The sequence below is a fragment of the Furipterus horrens genome, unplaced genomic scaffold, assembly GCF_987537825.1.
Source record: "Furipterus horrens unplaced genomic scaffold, mFurHor1.1.pri manual_scaffold_3, whole genome shotgun sequence".
In the NCBI taxonomy this organism is placed as follows: Eukaryota; Metazoa; Chordata; class Mammalia; order Chiroptera; family Furipteridae; genus Furipterus; species Furipterus horrens.
Window position 1 is genome coordinate 64,315,257 of NW_028327173.1, and position 19,303 is coordinate 64,334,559.

The 19,303-nt window shown below is 41.6% G+C and overlaps 1 protein-coding gene across 1 annotated transcript in view; it reads right to left on the reverse strand.

The window, feature by feature from the left end:
* DDAH1 (dimethylarginine dimethylaminohydrolase 1) overlaps nt 1-12,278 on the reverse strand; it is a 147,368-nt gene extending 135,090 nt beyond the window's left edge. The window contains exon 1 of the mRNA XM_090269683.1: nt 11,852-12,278. Coding sequence (XP_090125809.1) covers nt 11,852-12,154 — 303 coding nt within the window. The 5' untranslated portion in view covers nt 12,155-12,278. The remainder of the gene's footprint in view (nt 1-11,851) is intronic.
* Nucleotides 12,279-19,303: the final 7,025 nt, after the last annotated feature.

Below are 19,303 nucleotides of genomic sequence, written 5' to 3' on the forward strand. Positions count from 1 at the left end.
AAGCTGACTATCCAAACCTTACTTAGAATGACTATAAAGTGTGTGTGTGTGTGTGTTTAAAACAGGCCAAGGGGTGGCAGCTATTACATTTGCATAATTTCCAGTCATTAGGCTGACCTCTGGGCAGGCAAGTGTTTCAGGGAGCAAGTACCGAATCATAATGGAGCCCTCAGCTGTGCTCAGGCCAGTGAGATGTATCTTGTATGTTTTTCTGCATTTACTTTCAAGAAAATGTTCTAACTTAAATCCCTGTCACTCCTCTCCCTCCCTAAGAAGCTTCTCTCTGGGGTCCTGTTCAGAAGCAATATTAATCTTCACTTTTCTTGCAAACCACTCAGAGGGTTCAGTTATCCAGCTCAGTGCTCACAGAGAAAGATGCAGACACAGACATGACAATCGTACTACCCGTTTTTTCCTCATGCAATTATAGCTCCAAGACACACAATCCCAAGCCCTTTTCCTACAAACACAATTTCTCCAGCCACAGCCCTACCTTGTTTGCCTCTATCATTAAAGTCTCTTATCAAAATCTTAAAAAATGATAAAAAGAGTTTTTCAAGGTCCCTTCTTTGTATACAAATGTGTTTGTATATATACTGGTGAGGCATATAAAATATATTTGTTACTCTGGGTCATGGTTAAGAAAAAACTGTGAAAAGCTTTACAAACACGTTGCACCACTCAGCCTCTTCGTAGAAGTTCTAGAGGGCATGCCTGTTTCCCAGCGTGCCACCGTGTTCTGGGAATCATGCTCAAAACTGCAAATGTTTCTTTATGCATATCAAGTCATTCTTGATTTCCACTTGCCTAGGTTCATTCCTTACAGTGATGATGTCCTCGCTGTTTGGACCCCTGTCCGTCCAGCAAAAAAAAAGATTAATAGTAAGAGGGTGGTTATCACCATTTGCTAGAAGCTGATTCTAACTCTCCTTTAGTGACGTTCTATACCAATTAAGGGAAGGTTACATTGATTGAGACAGGAAAGCAGAGTTTCCATCTGAACTTGCCTCTTTTTCATTTTTTGCAGAATAGGTGCAAGGGAGGCAGCACCCCCTGTGACTCCTTGCTTCAGGAGGAGTCGCACTCTTACATCTTCCTGCCAGCAGCCCCAGGGTCAAGGTCAGGGTTTGGTTGTGGGCACTCTTGGAATGGGGAATGGGAGCTCAGAACATGCTGTTTCATTGTTGTTCAAAGAATCCCCAAATGTGTCAAAACACATAATGTGCTAAAACAATTATAATGTTTATTTCCTTCTCAGACCACTGCCTAAAGGTCTAAATGAAAAGGGTTTTATAAAACAATACTGAGCCAACTATGACATTTTCTATTGGTGCTATTATAACAAAAATAAATGAGCTGGTCCTGATGCACTAAATTGATTTCATGACCCCACTGTAGTGGGTGGAAAGCAGTAATCTGAAGACACACAACCATACAAAAAGTCTGGTTTGAAAGCAGTGGTCTATTCAGAGTTAAAGTGCTTGGGCTGACTTGGGAAGCTTGGAGATTAGGGGAGGCCCAAAACCTCAGAGAGATTTAATTTGAGACTAATGTGGCAAAAACTTAAGCAATCAGTGCCCTTTTGGACTAGGGTCCCTCTCCCTCCCACTATTTTCTCAGAGAAAGGGGAGCTGGAAGGTCAGGGCCCTGGAGGAGGGCTCAGATCACATTCTGAAAGTTAGAAGAACACCAAAAGCAAGAGCAAAAATGGTTTGAGTACCTCAGAATAAAGCACCAGATTTAAATTTCTCCACATAAACCTCTTGAATTGGAAAACACGTTTATATCACAAATGGACTAAAATATGACCCAATGTCAAACTGTAGTTATATTATTCTTTCTTCATAAAATGATGGTTCCTTTATGACTAAAATAATAATAATTAAGAGAACAAAATGGATTTTTTTCTATTATTATCTTATAACTGCACCACAATTATTTAATTAATTCCAGGTTTTCTCAATCATTTAAAGCTAAAAATGTCTGTGTTTACCACAAGCACATCTGCAAAATTTTTAAAAAATTACATCAAAATCTGTGTTCACAGTTTTAATTTGTGCATAGCTTACTATAGAAAGGTTACATTTAAATAGGTATCTTTTGCTTTTTTGTGTTTATGAAGAAATATAACTTTATACAGTTTTGAAGACCAAAGTCAAAGTTTTTGACTTTTGAAAATGAAGCTCAATTTTAGCACTGGGAATGGAAATTAGCACGTGTTTGAAGGATTCATAAGAAAGCACTGCCCTGGGCAAGTTGAAACTTTTAGTTATAATAGAAAAGCACAACTTATAGCTCATTTGCTCTTCATCCCTTCAAGCCATTGATTCAAATTTACCACAGAAACATAAAATAGGATACACAGATGAAAGTGATGGTTGACAGTAGAAATTATGTGGGTCTAGGACTCATGTTCTTTCGATGGCTTTTATTTAAAGTTTTCTATAGGAAAGAATATTTATCAAATGTGTTATAATTGGTTGAGTAAGCAGACCTTTTGAAATAGAGTTAGCAAATTCAACTTCATTTCATAATGGATTATCATTAGTAAGGCATGAGTTTATATGACTGGCTAATTAAGTAGAACAAGCCTTAGGTTGAAGAAAATTCAATATTTTTAATTCATCACACCATAATCCCACATCATGAATGTAAGTTATCATAATTTCTCCTTCCATTTTCCCTCAACTCCTTTTTTTCTTCTCACCTTCCATGTCCACCCCAAACACACCTTGAGTTCCCAAAGGAAAGTACAGCCTTTCCAAGCTGGAAAGAATATTATATAATATCACTAAAAAACCCAGACTAGGGTTCCCTAATCCCTAGACCAGTGTTATAGCCTTACTATGCTGCCCTCTGTAACAAGTACAAAATACAACCCATAATTACAGACTCATGGTTACTTTAGGCTGCACTTGATTTATATTAGTGTGAGATTCAGTGGTGTCTACTGCCAAGATGAAGATTTGTGAATAAAGACACAGTGCAACATCAAATAGAAAAGTTTTCCCTTACCTGCCATTGACCCTTGAAGAACACAGGTTTGAACTGCATGGGCCTACTCATGTGTGGATTTTTTTTTCAATAAATATACAGTTGGCCCTCTGTATCCCCAGGTTTTGCATCTGCGGATTCAACCAACAACAGATCAGTATTTTCCACCCATGGTTGGGAATCTGCAGATATGGAGGGCAGACTATATGCATTTCTCTATGTCATTTTATAAAAGGGACTGAAGCATCTGTGGATTTTGGCATCCATGGTGTCCTGGAACCAATCCCCTGCAGATTCTGAGGGATGACTGAGTTTTAGGAGAGTCAAAAGTTATAAATGGGTTTTTTGACTACTCAGGGGTTAGCCTCTCTAACCCCCATGTTGTTGAAAGGTCAACTGTATACCTATATATTACAGGTGACAGATTTGCCTGACACAGCCTAATGTGGCGAATTTTGATCAAAGAGAAAAATACTGCGCTCAGTCAAATGACATTCTACAACCTCAAGAAATGAGTCTCAAAGTCAGAGTCCACCCTAGGGTTGGTTACACTGTCCCAGACTGTGCTACTGAAGAATCCTGGAAGGGGTGCCAGACCCTTATGGAGCAGATGAAAGGAGAAAAGAAGGGAGTACAGCTTGGAAATGGGGTATGCTAGGCCCCAAATCCTTCTAGGCCAAACAGGAAATATAGTTAAGGATGTGGTTCTCTTCGTGAACTGGGACCTGGGGATCCAAAATTCTCAGAGATCTGAGAGGACACAGGAGGGCTTTTTTCAGTCCTGCATCCTTCCTAACACTAATGAAATGAATTCTTACTGTACTGTCACCCACATCCTATCTCATAATGCTCTCTCTCTCTGAATGAGGCCCCTCTCTGCCTTCCCCTGGTTCCTTCTAGCTCAAAAATTGCATCTTCTGAGAAGTCCTGGTGTGGGTCAGACACACCTACTGCAGTTTCCATAGCACCAGACAGAGCTCTGTCATAAAACCAGTCCTCTTGCTCTGTGTGTGTCTGCCACTGGTCTGCCTCCCTGCCTGTGTGGTCCTTGTGGGCCACAGTCAGATCGAATTCATTTACAACTCCCCAGCACCAAATATTGGTTCTGGCAAGTAGTAGACAGTTGCTGAATGCGTGAACATGTATGAGTGATGCAACTATTATCCCTTCATCTTCAAAAAGTACAGTCATTTTTAATGCAATCATGGCACTCATGCCACGAGTAAATCAGTAAATCATAATATTTCTTAAACAAAATAAGAACAAGGAATCAAGAAAAAATTTTAAAATGAAATCAAAGGTCTATTTACTTATGCATATTCAAATCAAGCAAAATATTGATGTATTCACCTTCACTGAATGACAACTTACCACTATATGCCCATCCAGCTGCAAAATGGGGTGTGCTTAAAAGTTGTACTCCCTTTAATTTACTAATCTAAACTAAGTCACATTTGCCCACATTAATTTGTTGGGCAAAATTAAACCAACCCTGTAATAATTTGTACTTCTATCTTCATTCTCTGCTATGCTGATTTCTCTGGACATATTTGCCTGGATGATCTAGAAATTTAGAAACAGAAGTCTAAAGTCTGGTAATTTATCTTCTTTTCTGATCTGTCATCTTCAGTGGAATCGCCACCAAGACGTAGATTTTCATGAAAACCTTATGGGGGAGACTATCACTCTCGAGGTTGAACCCTCAGATAAAATAGGAAATGTAAAGGCCAAGATCCAGGATAAGGAAGGAATTCCTCCTAATCAGTAAAGATTGATCTTTGCTGGCAAGCAACTGCAAGATAGATACACTTTGTCTGACTACAACATTCAAAAGAAGTCCACTCTTCATTTTGTGTTGAAACTTTGTGGTGATGCTAAGAAAAGGAAAAACTCTTACACCACTCCCAGGAAGAATAAGCCTAAGAGATAGAAGGTGAAGCTGGCTGTCCTGAAATACTACAAAGTCGATAAAAATCAGAGAAGGAAAACTCTGACTCCAAAAAACCTCCGCTGCCTTGCGGCATACCTCTTTAGGGGAAAGGCTAAGGGAGTAAACCCCGACAGAAAATCCGGAGCCGGAGTCCCTAAGGCGGTTTGACGTTGTAGTCAACACCGGCAACTCCTGCGGCGCACCTGAAGCCAAGCTGTATTGACTCCGTCTTTCCCTTGGACCCTTCAGCTGCGAAGAGAGGGGGGGTCTGCTGCATGGGCAACAGCAGACCCTCCATGTCACCCTGCCCAGGCTCTGTAGCTTCAGCTTCACTGGAGAGGACACTCCAGCGTCATCATAAGATGTCGATTCAGCACGGGAGGAGACAGATACCATGTCACTCCCGAGTTGGACTGCACAGCCATTGTCAGTGGTGCAGATAGACTCTTAAGAAGCTACACCAGCATCTCTCGAGGCTCTGTAGCTTCAGCTTCACTGGAGAGGACACTCCAGCATCATCGTAAGATGTTGATTCAACACGGGAGGAGACAGATACCGTGTCACTCCCGAGTCGGACTGCACAACCATTCTCGGCGGTGCAGATAGACACTTAAGAAGCTACACCATCGTCTCTCGAGACGGACGGCTGCCGACGGATAAAAATGGCAAAATCAGTTGCCCTCATTGGGAGGGCCCTTCAGATGAATGTGGTGCTGGAGTTTTTATGACCAGCCACTTCAACAGACATTATTGTGGCAAATGTTGTCTGACCTACTGCTTCAACAAGCCAGAAGACAAGTAATTGTATATGAGTTAAAAAAAAACATGAATTGAAAGAAAGAAAGAAAGAAAGAAAGAAAGAAAGAAAGAAAGAAAGAAAGAAAGAAAGAAAGAAAGAAAGAAAGGAAGGAAGGAAGTGTGGTGATTTATTCCTTTCCATGTGATGCTACTGCTCCCTCAGCACTCAGCTTCAGGAAGACAATATATATTTTCAAATATTAAGTTATTTGACAATGATAAAGTGAACTAAGATGATATTACATGCACACATTTTTAAAAATGGAATTTGTTTGAGATCACTCCTGCCGGTCCATTTGAATGAAAAGTGCCTGTTTATTAAATGAGCTTAAGGACTCTGATGGACTTAATACCTAGTATTAGCTTAGGGAAAGCAATGAAAGCCATCCTCAAAGATCAGGGGAACATTCTGATGAAACACCAGGGATTTAGTTATGGTAAATAAATGTTTATTGACTACGTGGGGTGAACAATCAACACATTTTCTGTTTAAGATATAAATGAAACATTTCTCTCTCTCATTAGATTTCAGTTCTTTTATCTTTAATTACGATAGTCTTGACTGGGGGAATAAACTCTAACATATGTCCAGATCTCCATTCAGAACACTGGACTTTCTGAAGTGGCTACAGATTTTAATAACAAATACCATAAAATAAATAACAACTAGCACTCACTTTTTAAATATGCATCTCCAAATTTATACTGAGGTTCATAAGAGGCCATGAATAATTTAGTTATGATGAAAGGCAGTGGAAAGTAAATCTATTTGTTCAAAAATCTTAAGTGGATTTTTGTGTGTTGTGGTTTATATTAACTGATGGATGTCTACCTATAATAAAATTAATTTTGAAAAAATCTGAGCACATTAAGAAATCAAAAACATGCAAAAGCAATTTTCCATCATATCTGAATTATAAGAGATCCATCCCTGCCTTCTTAGTCTTATAATGATTCTCTAATGATTCTAGGAATCTCTGCAGAAAGCTCATTTTCGCTAATAGTATCTAATAGAAGTTACTCCCTACTCATCATGTTCTTTATTTCAAGGCTCTCAAGATCAACTGCATGGGAATAGATTACATTATTGGATGCATCCCAGTTTCTAACACATCAATTTCCAAATGCTTACTGCCAAGGCCATGTACAAGAGCTGAAAAAGAAACTGAAAGGCAGCCGTTGTTCTAACAAGTTGGAGGTGACAATTTATCAAGAAACTTTAATCTGCTGCCATGTGAGGAGCCTCCAGCAGGTTCACTTTCCATCCTGGTGAGAAAGTAATTTCTAATTATGGTTTATGGTAGTTTTCTCACCTGAAGTTACACAGAAGTTTAAGGAAATGTGCATATTTAAAAAAGCAGTCATCCAGTCTTCTGGTAAGACACAACTATGTACAACTGTGCCTGGGCAATTTTGGGGTTTCATGTAAATGACTAAATTATTATTTTTAACTAAAATGAAAACAACCTACTATAATTTATGAGAGAAGAGAAGCAAAATACCTCACTTAGTTAATATGCAAGTTAGATCATATATTGTTAATGTGTAAAATGTTAGTTATTCTACTTTAATATATTGATTTAATGTCCTGTAATGATTAACCACAACTGGGAACAAGCACTTCAAACAAAAATGACCATATTTTCATGAAAACTTCAGTTCTGTCACTTATTAGCTATGTGTGACTTTGGATAAGTTACTTAACCTTGGTTACCTGAGTCTCAGTTTCCTCGTCTTTTAAATAGCTAATAATAATAAATACCACCTTTTGGGATGCACAGACACACACACATAACTTGGCACATGTTAACTAGTCATTAGACATCATCTTGATGCTCACCTTGCCTCTGGGATCAGCATAATTATGCTTTTCCCTAACCAAAGAACAAACCCAGTACCAAAATATGTAGGTCTGAATAGTTACGTGGCCCAATGGAAGGGGGATTTCTATCCAAATACGTATTGCTCATCCCTTCCATTTATACCCCTATGCCTCAATACCTCATCCCATGTCTAATTCTACTTTGGGGATTTATTACCTTGTGCTAAGCACAACCTTCTTTCTAATGAGGTCCCTAACGATGTTAGTGCTCAGGCAAGGATAATTAAAGCCATTATCACTTTGTGTGGATGAGTTTGTGTGTTCTTTCTCCTAGTTGGACTATCTGACATACTAGTACTTGGTATCTGGGAAAGGATAAAAGAACTGTGAAAGAAGGGTGAAAGGGCACAGGATATATTTCACAATTTTACCTGAGTAAACTTTGTCAGATAATCATGCATTAGGCGCTAAAAACCTTTTGGTAGTTGCCTCTGTGGAAGGGAACTGAATAGTCATGTACAAAAGTGGGGTGTGGAGAGCGAGGTATACTTTCAATGTATGTCCTCTTGTGCCTTTTGAATTTGGTACTTCAGGCATGTATAATCTATCCCAAATTTTTAGTTTAAGAAATAAAAACAAAACAATCTTTACACCCTGTCACTTATCTTACTTCAGCATTTAGATATTTTGTTATAAGACTTTGACATTCAGAAACGGACCATTTTCATTTAAAAAGTAAGTTGGATTCAATTAAGATATGATTGGCTTATCAAGGCTAATGTATTTGTTTCTAAAGTATTAAACATATTAAAATATTCATACTCCTGGAGGTACAGAGTTATTAGATAATTAACCTTTTCTGACTTTCTATATAGACAGTTTCTTCACTAAGACTTAAGCTTCCTGCAGACAGGGCCTTGTTTTGTTAATTTTTGGAGGCCACGCTGTGGTCAACACAGAGCTTTTACAGAAAAATTACTTTCTTAAGTTCCATCCTCAGTCCTTTCTTCCAAGGAAGAAAAGTCATTAAATATAACATGATGTTTCAATTAAGAAGGAAATTCTCAGTAATTTTATTAAAACAAACAAAACAACAAGAAAAGGGAGAGAAAGAGAAAAACCTATACTTGTAACAAAGCTTTTGGGACTCTACTGATTGGAAATGCTTACAAAGCACCAGATATATCATAACGAAGGAAAAGTAGGTTGATCTAAAATCATTGACACATTTGTTCAAAAATATATTTGTTGCTTGGCTACTATGTGCAACGCCTTGGATAAAATATTGAACAATGCAGACATGATCCCTGCCCTCACAATTTTCATAATAGTGGGAGATACAGAAAGGTAAAGAAGCAATTACCTTGTGGTATGGTAAGTACCATAAAAGGGAGTCCAGAGGGCTGGTTATAGGGGCTCATAAAAGGAGAATGAATCCTATGTTTGTGAAGGTGATGTCTAATATTACACTGATTTGGACTAGAGCTTTAGAGTCCTGCAAACCTGAGTTCAAATCCTGATTTCACTGTTTCAATCTATAACCTTGGCCAATTTACTTTATTTCTCGAAGCCTCCATTTCATCAACTTTAAAATAGGAATAATGCTATATTGAGTTTAAAGGGCTGATATGAGCATGCATTGAAATGCATGTCATTAATCTGGCAGAATGTCTGGCAAATGGCAAGCACCCAATGAAGCTTTGCTAATAATATTAATGGGGATAGTAAACTAAGAACTGAAGCATGAGTACAATGAGGTAAAATGGAGGAAAAGAAGGAGGAAGTGTGTCCCAGGTAGAGGAGAAATGCATACCCAGCAAAGCAACATTGGTGAACTGGAGGCACCAGGGGTGGGATCAGAGGGTGCAGTTGAAGCTGGAAAGGCAAACAGAGCTAAACTCAATGGGTTTGTCAAGTTCATTAAAGGCCCCTCAAAACTTTTAATCATAGGTGGGATAGGATCAGATTTGAGTGTTAGGAAAACCAGCTTGGCCAAAGTGTGGAGAATGGAATGGAGAGTGAGGAGATAGTAGGCAAGGGGATCAGTGATAATAATTTTAAAATAATGCCTTGGTTGTGGAATTTCACAGGTAGGGAGGCAGGTGTCACATTTAAGGTCCAACAAGGGCCTTAAAGTAATTATTATCAGCTTGTTGGTATTAACTAATTAGCATTTCATTAATTCATGTATGCACTCACCCAACAAGCATTTATTAACACCAACTAGGACAGAGAACGGGTGCTCTGAAAGAGTCCAAAGAGAGCCAGTTACTCTGCCTGGCCTGCTTTCCAGAAGCACCGCATTCCCATATGACTTGGCTGGAAGGTCTGTTACTCTGGTGATCTAGACCATATGCAATGGGAGAGACCACAGACCAGCAGGAAACTCAATGTGGGAACAGTGCTACATAGATTAGGATGGAACCTAAGGCATTAACCCTAGGAAGGGAAAATGTAACCTTAATTACATCAGTGTACATTAGACTTCTTACTGCTCAAGAAAGAGTAAATCTTCCATGACCCATTGTTAAGTGAACAATAACCAATGTTCATAAAATGTCCTGTCCTATAAACTTCAGGTGGATAAATAAATTCATTACAACAATTTTATGAAGTAGCTATATGTCCACTTTACTGGTGAGAAAATTGAGGCAGAAGTCACTCCCCAACGTCACAGAATTAGACACCATCTGATGTTCTTAACTACTACATTATGTGACCTCTGGCAGTGGACTACCAGGCTGATATAAGAGTAAACTCAATTTAAAATTATGCTTAAAAAATTTGACAGGGAAGAAAGATTACTGCCCACTTTAGTATCAGGAAGGCTAAAATTTAGAAGGTTTTATTATAGGAGTAAAATGAAATGGATGATTAAATAGGTGACAGTTTCCTAACAGGAAATTGAATGACTATGCTCATTAAATGAATACCATTTTGAAATCTATTTTACTCTTTTAAGTACAAACCACAGATCTGCTATATGACCTAGGACACAGGAGGAAGTATTCAAATGGAGTTCCATGCTTATCACTTTAAAATAGAGTGGCTCATCTCACGGACTCAGAGATGGAGAGGTGTGGCAAAGGAGGTAAAAGAGCCAAGAGAATCAAACCTGTTACTCTTTTGGTTTTCTGCTAAGGTAGGGTGGGAAAAAAAGCTAATTATCTCATTGAGAAATAAATGGAATATGCTTATTCTCTCATGTAAGGTTCTATCAATCAAGCAGTGAAGCATGTGTAGAATATGCTCTTTGAAGTATTTGCAATATGAATTGAATAAAGATAAAATAGGAAAAACAAAACAAAACAAAACCTAACCCTCCAGATATGAAAGGAACCACCAGCCCTCTGCAATGCCACTTCATGCCTCTGGCAACACAGAGTCTTGAGCCTGGGCTCTCAGAGGGCAATGAAAGAAATCCCAGGCCATATGGCATTTTAAAATCCAATCTCACTCTATTTGTCTCTTCCCACAAGCCCACCTTGTGTTTAAAGCAATCGCAGCCGCGTTCACAGCTGCAATATTTTAAAGTAGTCTCTATCCCTTGAGAACACAAAAAGATCTAATTGTTATGAATTCAAAAACATTAACAATAAAAACTATGGAATTTGTGAAACCACCATTTCTAAGTAAACACACACACTCACATAGACACTCCGAAGGCCGAGTACAGCTTTTCAACTTAGCTTATTTCACGCTCACATTTGACCCCAGCTCACCAGCGAACCACTCTCCTTGCATTCATTCACTTGCCAATCCCTTTCTGTGGACTCACTCTCCACCAGAAAAGTAACTTAAGACGTCCTATGTCTGTGGGCACCAACACCCCGTTAATTCATCGCCCCCCCCCTACTCCCAGTTCCAGGCAGGACTCGGGGGGACCAGGTTCACCAGCTGGCACTGCCCCCAGGAGTCCTCCCCCAGCCTCCACCCACCCGCTTGGAGCAGCACTCTTCCCTGGGAAACACTCTGAGTTGTACAGTCTTTGCTGCTTTGTGATCTTTACAAATAAAAATGCTGGTAAGATGGATTCCCCACCCCACCCACCTGCCCGAGTTTGCACAACCACACGCAATCGGGTCCTCGCCAAGGCACCCCTGCTACGCCAACAGCAGGGAGGCGTGAACAAGGAGCTTCTCTTTCTGTCTGACTCGCTTACACACACCCTCGCCCCCAAATGGGAAGTTTTGAACTAGCCCGGGGGCCAATTCCGCGATTCCCCGAGCAACTCCGGCTTGGGCGGCAGGGGAGGGCCCCGCGCGCGTCCTCGGCCGCGCCCCTCGCGTCGCCGGGCGGGCAATTACCTCCTTCCTTCGGCTCGGCGCCCCGGGTCGGGTGATGAGGGCTGTCTCCTCGCACACCACGGCCACGTCCTCCACGAACACGCAGTCCGGGAGGCTCTCGTCGGCCGGCAGCGTCACCACCTGAAGCCCCAATTTACTACCCAAAACGCCCACGTAGAGCTGGTGCTGCCGCTCGGCGCGGGCGAAATCCACCTCATCGCCCTTGGCGCTCCTCAGAGCGTGCTGGCAGAGGGACTCGGGCAGCGCCCGCACCACGGCGTAGGTGGCTCGGCCGAAGGCGGCGGGATGGCCAAGCGAGGCCATGGCTCCGGGCAGCGGCGAGGCGACGGCTTGGGGCAGCTGCGGGTCCTCCGCGAGCAGTGCGCGCCTAGCCTGCGAGCGCCCGGCGGCTCCCCTTGGCAGCCGGCGATCGTGGTGCTAAAGGAGCCCGCTCGCGCCCGGAGCCCTGCCCGCGCGACTGAGCATGCCCAGAGCCCCGGGCGCTGTCCCGCGCGCAGCCCGCGCGCCCACCCGACACTCCGGGGTTTTGCTGCAGCCGAGGGGGAGTGGTAGCGACGAGCACCGCACGAGGAGCGGGGCTGGAGGAGGCAACTGTGGACGCAGTAAGTGTGAGAGGTGGGCGCAGGTGGGGGGACCAGTTCGGAGAACAGTCACCGACCCCGACCTGACGCTGGCTGTATTCCGGCGCAGGTGCACACCTCACATCCCCTCCTAGGCGAACTTGGAGATGGCAGCTGGAGAGCTTCTTGGTGATCAGGCGGCAAACGATAGAATTATCCTTTCGTGGGTAAATACTTTGACCTCTCTGCCTACTCTCCTGTTCTCAGGTTGCCCGGCACGTGGTACCTCCCATCCCCAGCTCTTCTCACCCAAGTCCGGACTTCCTTGACTTTCTTTGCAGATGGCCCCTTACCCTACAGGAGATGCAAGATTATAAAAAGATTGTATTCCCGTCTTTGAGAAAGAGGAAGAGTCCAAGAAGCACAAACAAAGAGAAAAAGAGATGGAGAAACTCAACAGTATTTCAAGGACAATCACCTCTCACGAACAATGTGGTTCTGGCATGTTTGTCTGCAGGGCCCACAGCGGGAGGGAGGCAAAGACCAAATGTGCTTTCCTCACAATAGACATGTGCTCACCTTGTACGGTGTCGGACGTGTACATTCACAATTCCTCGACATTGAGTGAGAGGGTTTTTAATTTCCTCCCTGACCTTCTTCTCACACCTGCACAACTCTGTGGGAATCTCGTGGCATCTGTTGAACGTTCCTTTTAGCACTCTTCTCAGGAAGGGTCTTACCCTTCTTAATGGTACTAAACTTCTGTTTTTCCCCTCTTATATGTTGCAGATTAAATAACCCACGGGTTCTGTACGTTTTGGGGGAGGAGGGTAACCCATTTTAAAAACCAGGTTATAACTACAAAATAATCTTAGGTAATAATCTTCTTTCCTCACATTCTGTAAAACATTTCTACTTTAAAGATCGATTCGGTCATAGAATATTAGATTGGAATGGGACCCTGGAAACCCTCTCGTCTAACCTCCTACTCAATGTTCTTGAATTACAGCAAAAACATCTATGGCGGTCATTGGACCTTTACTTGAACATTTTAAACCTCACTTACTTAGAAAGTGTATTCCACTTTTGAAGAGCAATGTAGTTAAAAACGTCTTCATTTTGGGTTTATACCCCGCTGGCTCGGGTTCTGCCTCCTGGCATTACCTAACATGCTAGTGTTCCTTCACCAACATCATTCATGTGTCTGGACAGTTCTGCTATCCTGCCTTACACTCTCCTCCCACTCACCATCCTGACACCTTCCAGGCCTTGAGCCTGAACCACCAGAAAGTAACTAGAGACTTGGTTTCTAAGTCCCTTCAACATTGTGGTCATCTTCCTTTTGACACACCCAGTAATCCTTTTAAATCATGGTATTCTGAAAAGAAACAATTTTTCCTGTGTGGTCTAATGCCACACAGACTACAGCAGAATCTTTGTTTCAGATGCTAGGCTTCTAATAACACTGACAAATATTGATTTGCAGGATAGCAGGATAGCAGAACTGTATTCTGGTTGTCTGGTGTCAAGGATCAGATCACAGCATTCTTGCCAGAACTCTGATCCTAGTTTTTTTGGAAATAGGGGTTTCTGGGAGGAGATCTATCTAAAGACAATGGAACAGTTGTGCCAACAGTTGAGCCCAGAGAAGATGTGGTCTGCTTTCTCTCCCTACTCCCAAAGGTAAAACTTAAATTTACCCAGATGATGTGGCATTTCTCACATTCAAAAATTAGGGGTCTTAAGTGAAGGACAGCTCTGACTCTGACACTGGGGAATGGGACCAAAAGGACAATAACAAACCTTCTTACTAGGTTCTACTTCTGAGGCAAAACTTAAGGGGACCCAAGCTGCCCCAATAGCACCAGCTTAGTGTCTGAAATCACTAAATGGTAGGTATCATCAGACAGTGCATTCTAACCAATGCTACTGGTGAGAGTTGACCCAAGTGCTGAGCTTGCCCAGGTTAAAATATGGAACTTTGTTCACCCCTTTACCCAAAACTGGGTCTCCATCCACCTCCAGTTGGCCTTTACCTAACAACCTTAATTCATGCCTATACCTTGTTAGATCATGACACTCAGTGCCCTCAGCCTAACTATGAACAGAGTCCTGTATACCACCTTGGGCTCATGTCAGCCTTGCAGCTAATTAAAACCTGAAAGTTTTTTTTCCTAAACATTGATGTTGACCGTATTAAATTGGGCTGCTGGTGTTTAAAGTCTTAATTTATACTTATCCCTATTAAATGTTATCTGGCTCATTCCAACTTGTCTAGTTTTGATTCTGCCATCTCGTGTATTATTTATTACCTCTCGCTTCGTGTCATCTGAAATTTGATAAGCATGCCTTCTGTCTCCTCCAAGCAGTTGTCAAAAAGTGTTAGAATGTGTATATTGGTGAAGAGAATAATAAAAATACCAACTGCAGTACATAATAAGTTACATGCCTCCCTGCTTGAGTGATGAAGTATTGTTTTTAGGAAAATGGATTTTATTGAGCCTAATACACTTATAAATTCATTTTCCCCACAAATATTTATTGAAGATTCCCAAGGCATAATATGCACTTCTGAGTCATACAAAAAGCATAAAAACATGATCCTTGACCTTGAAGAGCTCACATCCTCACTGGAAAAACAAGACATCCAAAAATTGGATATATGATAGGGCACATAAGAGGTAGAGGCAGCAAAATGCTATAAGGAGTTGAGGGAACAAGATATCACTGTGGGTGATGGGAATGGAAGAAAACTGCTTAAAGACAACTGGACTCTATTTAGGCATTGAATAATTTTTAGGATGTGAATAATTGAGAATTCTAATGAAAAGTGTGTGCTAAAGCCAGACACATGCTCAAAGAACAATAGATAGGTCAGCTCAATTCATATGTGTTTCAGTTAAAGTAACTCTAGCTGCTATAACAAAAACAATCCCAGCACATATATAATGGCACAATGTTGATGGAAATGTATCTCTTATTCACTTAAAGTCTAACACACATGTTCCTGATTGGTTCCTGACTCTTCTTCACACAGCATTCAGAGATCCAGCCTTCTTCCATTTTGTGGCTGTAACTCTTCAAAATTTGGCATCAAGTTCATTATGCTCACTTTCCTCAATCTGAAAGAACAGGAAAGAACAGGCAGCTTTTTGTGTGAGAGATTTAATGCACATCACCCCTGCTCATATTCCTCTGGCTAGAACTCAGTGACATAGCTACAATAGTCACAGAGAAGGTCTTGAAAATATAGCCTCTGTGGGCCCAGGAGGAAGATGAAACAGGCTGGGGAAATATCTAGCTGGTTTCTTCCCCCAGAGTACAACGGGGGAAGTGGAAAGTAAAGGTAGATAGGTGGGCTTAAGCTTTCATCACTTGAGCAGTGGAGAGGCATATGGTATGGAGAATGACCATAGCTTCTGGAGCCAGATTTTGTGGATAGAAGCTTGGCTCTCCTATTTTTATTATTATATGATCTTAGACATGTTATTTAAAAGCTCTTTGCTCATCCTCATCTGTAAAATGGGAAACAACGAATCCATTATCATAGGGTTATTATAAAGGCTAAATTAATAATTCAAAGTGCTTAGAAAAATGCTTATAATAGTACCTAGCACCTAGTATGTATTCAATAAGTATTATCCTTTGACAGGTTTAAACAGAAGGCTTGGAACACAATTTCTTACCAAAGGCCAAATCACATATCCACATCTATTGAATGATCAGAGTCATGCAGGCATCCTGATGCTTTCAACAGAATCCATGGTCTCCCTAGGTTGACCAATAGATTCAATATATATTTATTGAACCCTTACTACATACAATTGGCCCTGGCTGGTTTAGCTCAGTGGATTGAGCGTCGGCCTGCGAGCTAAGTGTCGCTGGTTCGATCTTCCAGTCAGGGTACATCAGAGAAGGAAAACTCTGACTCCAAAAAACCTCCGCTGCCTTGCGGCATACCTCTTCAGGGGAAAGGCTAAGGGAGTAAACCCCGACAGAAAATCCGGAGCCGGAGTCCCTAAGGCGGTTTGACGTTGTAGTCAACACCGGCAACTCCTGCGGCGCACCTGAAGCCAAGCTGTATTGACTCCGTCTTTCCCTTGGACCCTTCAGCTGCGAAGAGAGGGGGGGTCTGCTGCATGGGCAACAGCAGACCCTCCATATCACCCTGCCCAGGCTCTGTAGCTTCAGCGTCATCGCAAGATGTCGATTCAACACGGGAGGAGACAGATACGATGTCACTCCCGAGTCGGACTGCACAGCCATTCTCGGCGGTGCAGATAGACTCTTAAGAAGCTACACCATCGTCTCTCGAGACGGACGGCTGCCGACGACTACATACAATGTACTGTGCTAGACACTGCATGTAATTGTGAATGATAATGTGGGGCTTATGGTCAAATTGCTCCTTTTGCTCTTCCACACATTTCAAAAACCTTTGTGATTAATTCCCTGTTTAAATCTCCACTATTTGAAATACCGAGAGCTGTTCTATTTTCCTGGCTCAACACTGACTGATGAGCAATTTTTCTTTTTCATTGATAATATTGTTGGTACCTGCATTTGAAGTCAATATTAGATAATTATTTCAGGATTTAAGAGACATTTTTGTCTTATTGCTCTTATTCCGTTCTAGTAAATACAAGATTTACTTTTACTGGTGATGGGTGTTTGGGGTGGGAATCCTGAAAGAGAATGAGGACTCTAGGGTGTACTCAACCACCCCAAGTGCTAGAAGTACTGGATCAAGTAAACACCATAAGTCTGCAATCTGACACCAAGTCCTAAGTGTTCCCACATGAGAGTCATTAACTTTGACACATAAACCTTTACTGTAACAGAAACCCACTGTGGCAGAGTCCCTTTGACATCGATTGGTGGAATGGGCAAGCATTGAGTTACAGACCAGGAGATGGTTGGTTTCATGGCAGCCAGGACTCTTGTTCCTAAAGTCAAGATATGTAGCCTCCTAACCTCAGTTTCTTCAACTTCCATTTGGGAATTCATTCATTAAACAAATAATTATCAATTACGTACAATGTGTATGGTTGAGGAATATGTGAAAGCAGTGACTAAGGCATCATGTACCTGACTCTGACTCCTGGTCTTCCTGTATTCTGGTTTTGTAAACTTGGTGTGCCCCAGACCCATGCTCCACCATTGCTGTTTTGCTCTGAGCCCTTTAAAAACCAGGTTGTAACTACAAAATAATCTCAGGTAGTAACCTTCTTCCTCACATTCTGGAGAACATTTCTAATTTAAAGAATTATTGTTGGCTTTGGTCAATGGGAGACACTTAATGGAGATTAGAGTGCAAGAGGAGAGAAAAGTCAGCATGTGAATACCTCTCACTCCATTCCTGCTTTTTCATGGTTCTAGCAACAGCTGCATCCTCCTATAATCACAGCTTCTGTCTGGTGGCCCCTATCTGGTGATTCCAGCTCCTAGCTGGGTTCTAATAACACCGTGCAATCACCTACATGGAAATCAGTAGCACATATTTCAAAGCCCACTTTTAGCACACAGTATTATGAATATTCCTAAAAATATGTGAAAAAAGGAAACCCAGCATTTTTAGAAAGAGTGTGTGGCAATATTTAGTGCACAAGGAGGCCGTGTTTAGGGCCATCCACTACCTTCAGCTCTTCATGGTGTTTCCTGGTATTGCAAATGCCGGCATTCCGGATGTTGACCAGAGTAGCAGCAGAAGCGATCTACAGATCTGACATAACAACCATCCAGTACGTGTTTAATGTACAGATGTCGATGAAAGCAGTGAAGTTAGAATCCCTAATTTTATGATCTAGAAAGAAGTGCCAATTTGCTACACTTCAGATTGAACTGTTTGATGATGTTCCTTGGATTATCTACATCTAGGGGTGGTAATGGCCCCCTGTTTTTTCTAGTCCCTTAGTGCCCCAACATCCCTTATTGGTTTTATTTACCTTGTCAATACTTCTAAAAATGAGGGGTGACCCCCCAAAAAACCAGAATTTATTTACAAAACATTGATATTTATTCTTTTTATTTTTTAAATATGCTTTATTGTTTATGCTATTACAGTTGTCCCAATCTCTTTTCCCTTTGTTCCCCTCCACCCACTGACCTCCTCCCTCCAGTTGTCCCCCCACTTAGTCCACGCCCATTGGTTGTGAATATAGTTCTTCTCAACATCTTCCTGTCTACTCCACTCTCTCCTACTATGCTTCTTAAATCCTGTACCATCTCCCTCCCTTTCCCCCCTTCCCACTGACCTCCCCCCAAAATGTCCCCCATACCTATAATTCTTTTCCCACTCTCGTTGCCTGCTTAGTCTGCCTTTGTTTCAATTCCCTAGCTTCTGTTCGTTATTGTGATACAGTTTTCATTTTAATGTTCACAGTTTTGATTCTCCTTCTCCTAAACAAGTCCCTTTAACATTTCATATAACAGTGGTTTGGATCTGATGAACTCCTTCACTTTTACTTTGTCTTGGAAGCATGTTCTCTGCCCTTCTATTCTGAATGACAGCTTCGCTGGATAGAGTCATTGTGGTTGTGGGTTTTTGCTTTTCATTACTTTGAATATTTCTTGCCAGTCCCCTCCTGCCTGCAGAGCCTCTTCTGAGAAATCAGCCAACAGTCCTGTTGGGACCCCTTTGTATGTAACTCTCCTCTCTCCTGCTGCTTCCAAGATTCTCTCTCTATCCCTAACTTTCGACATTTTGATTATAATGTGCCTTGAAATTCTCTGTGCTTCCTGGACCTATAAGTCTATTTCCTTCCCCAAGTTAGGGAAGTTCTGCCTCATCACCTCTTCACATAATTTTTCAATCTCCAGCTCTTCTTCTTCACCCTCTGACAGCCCTATGACTCAGATGTTGGCCTGCTCATAGCTGTCCGATAAGTTTCTG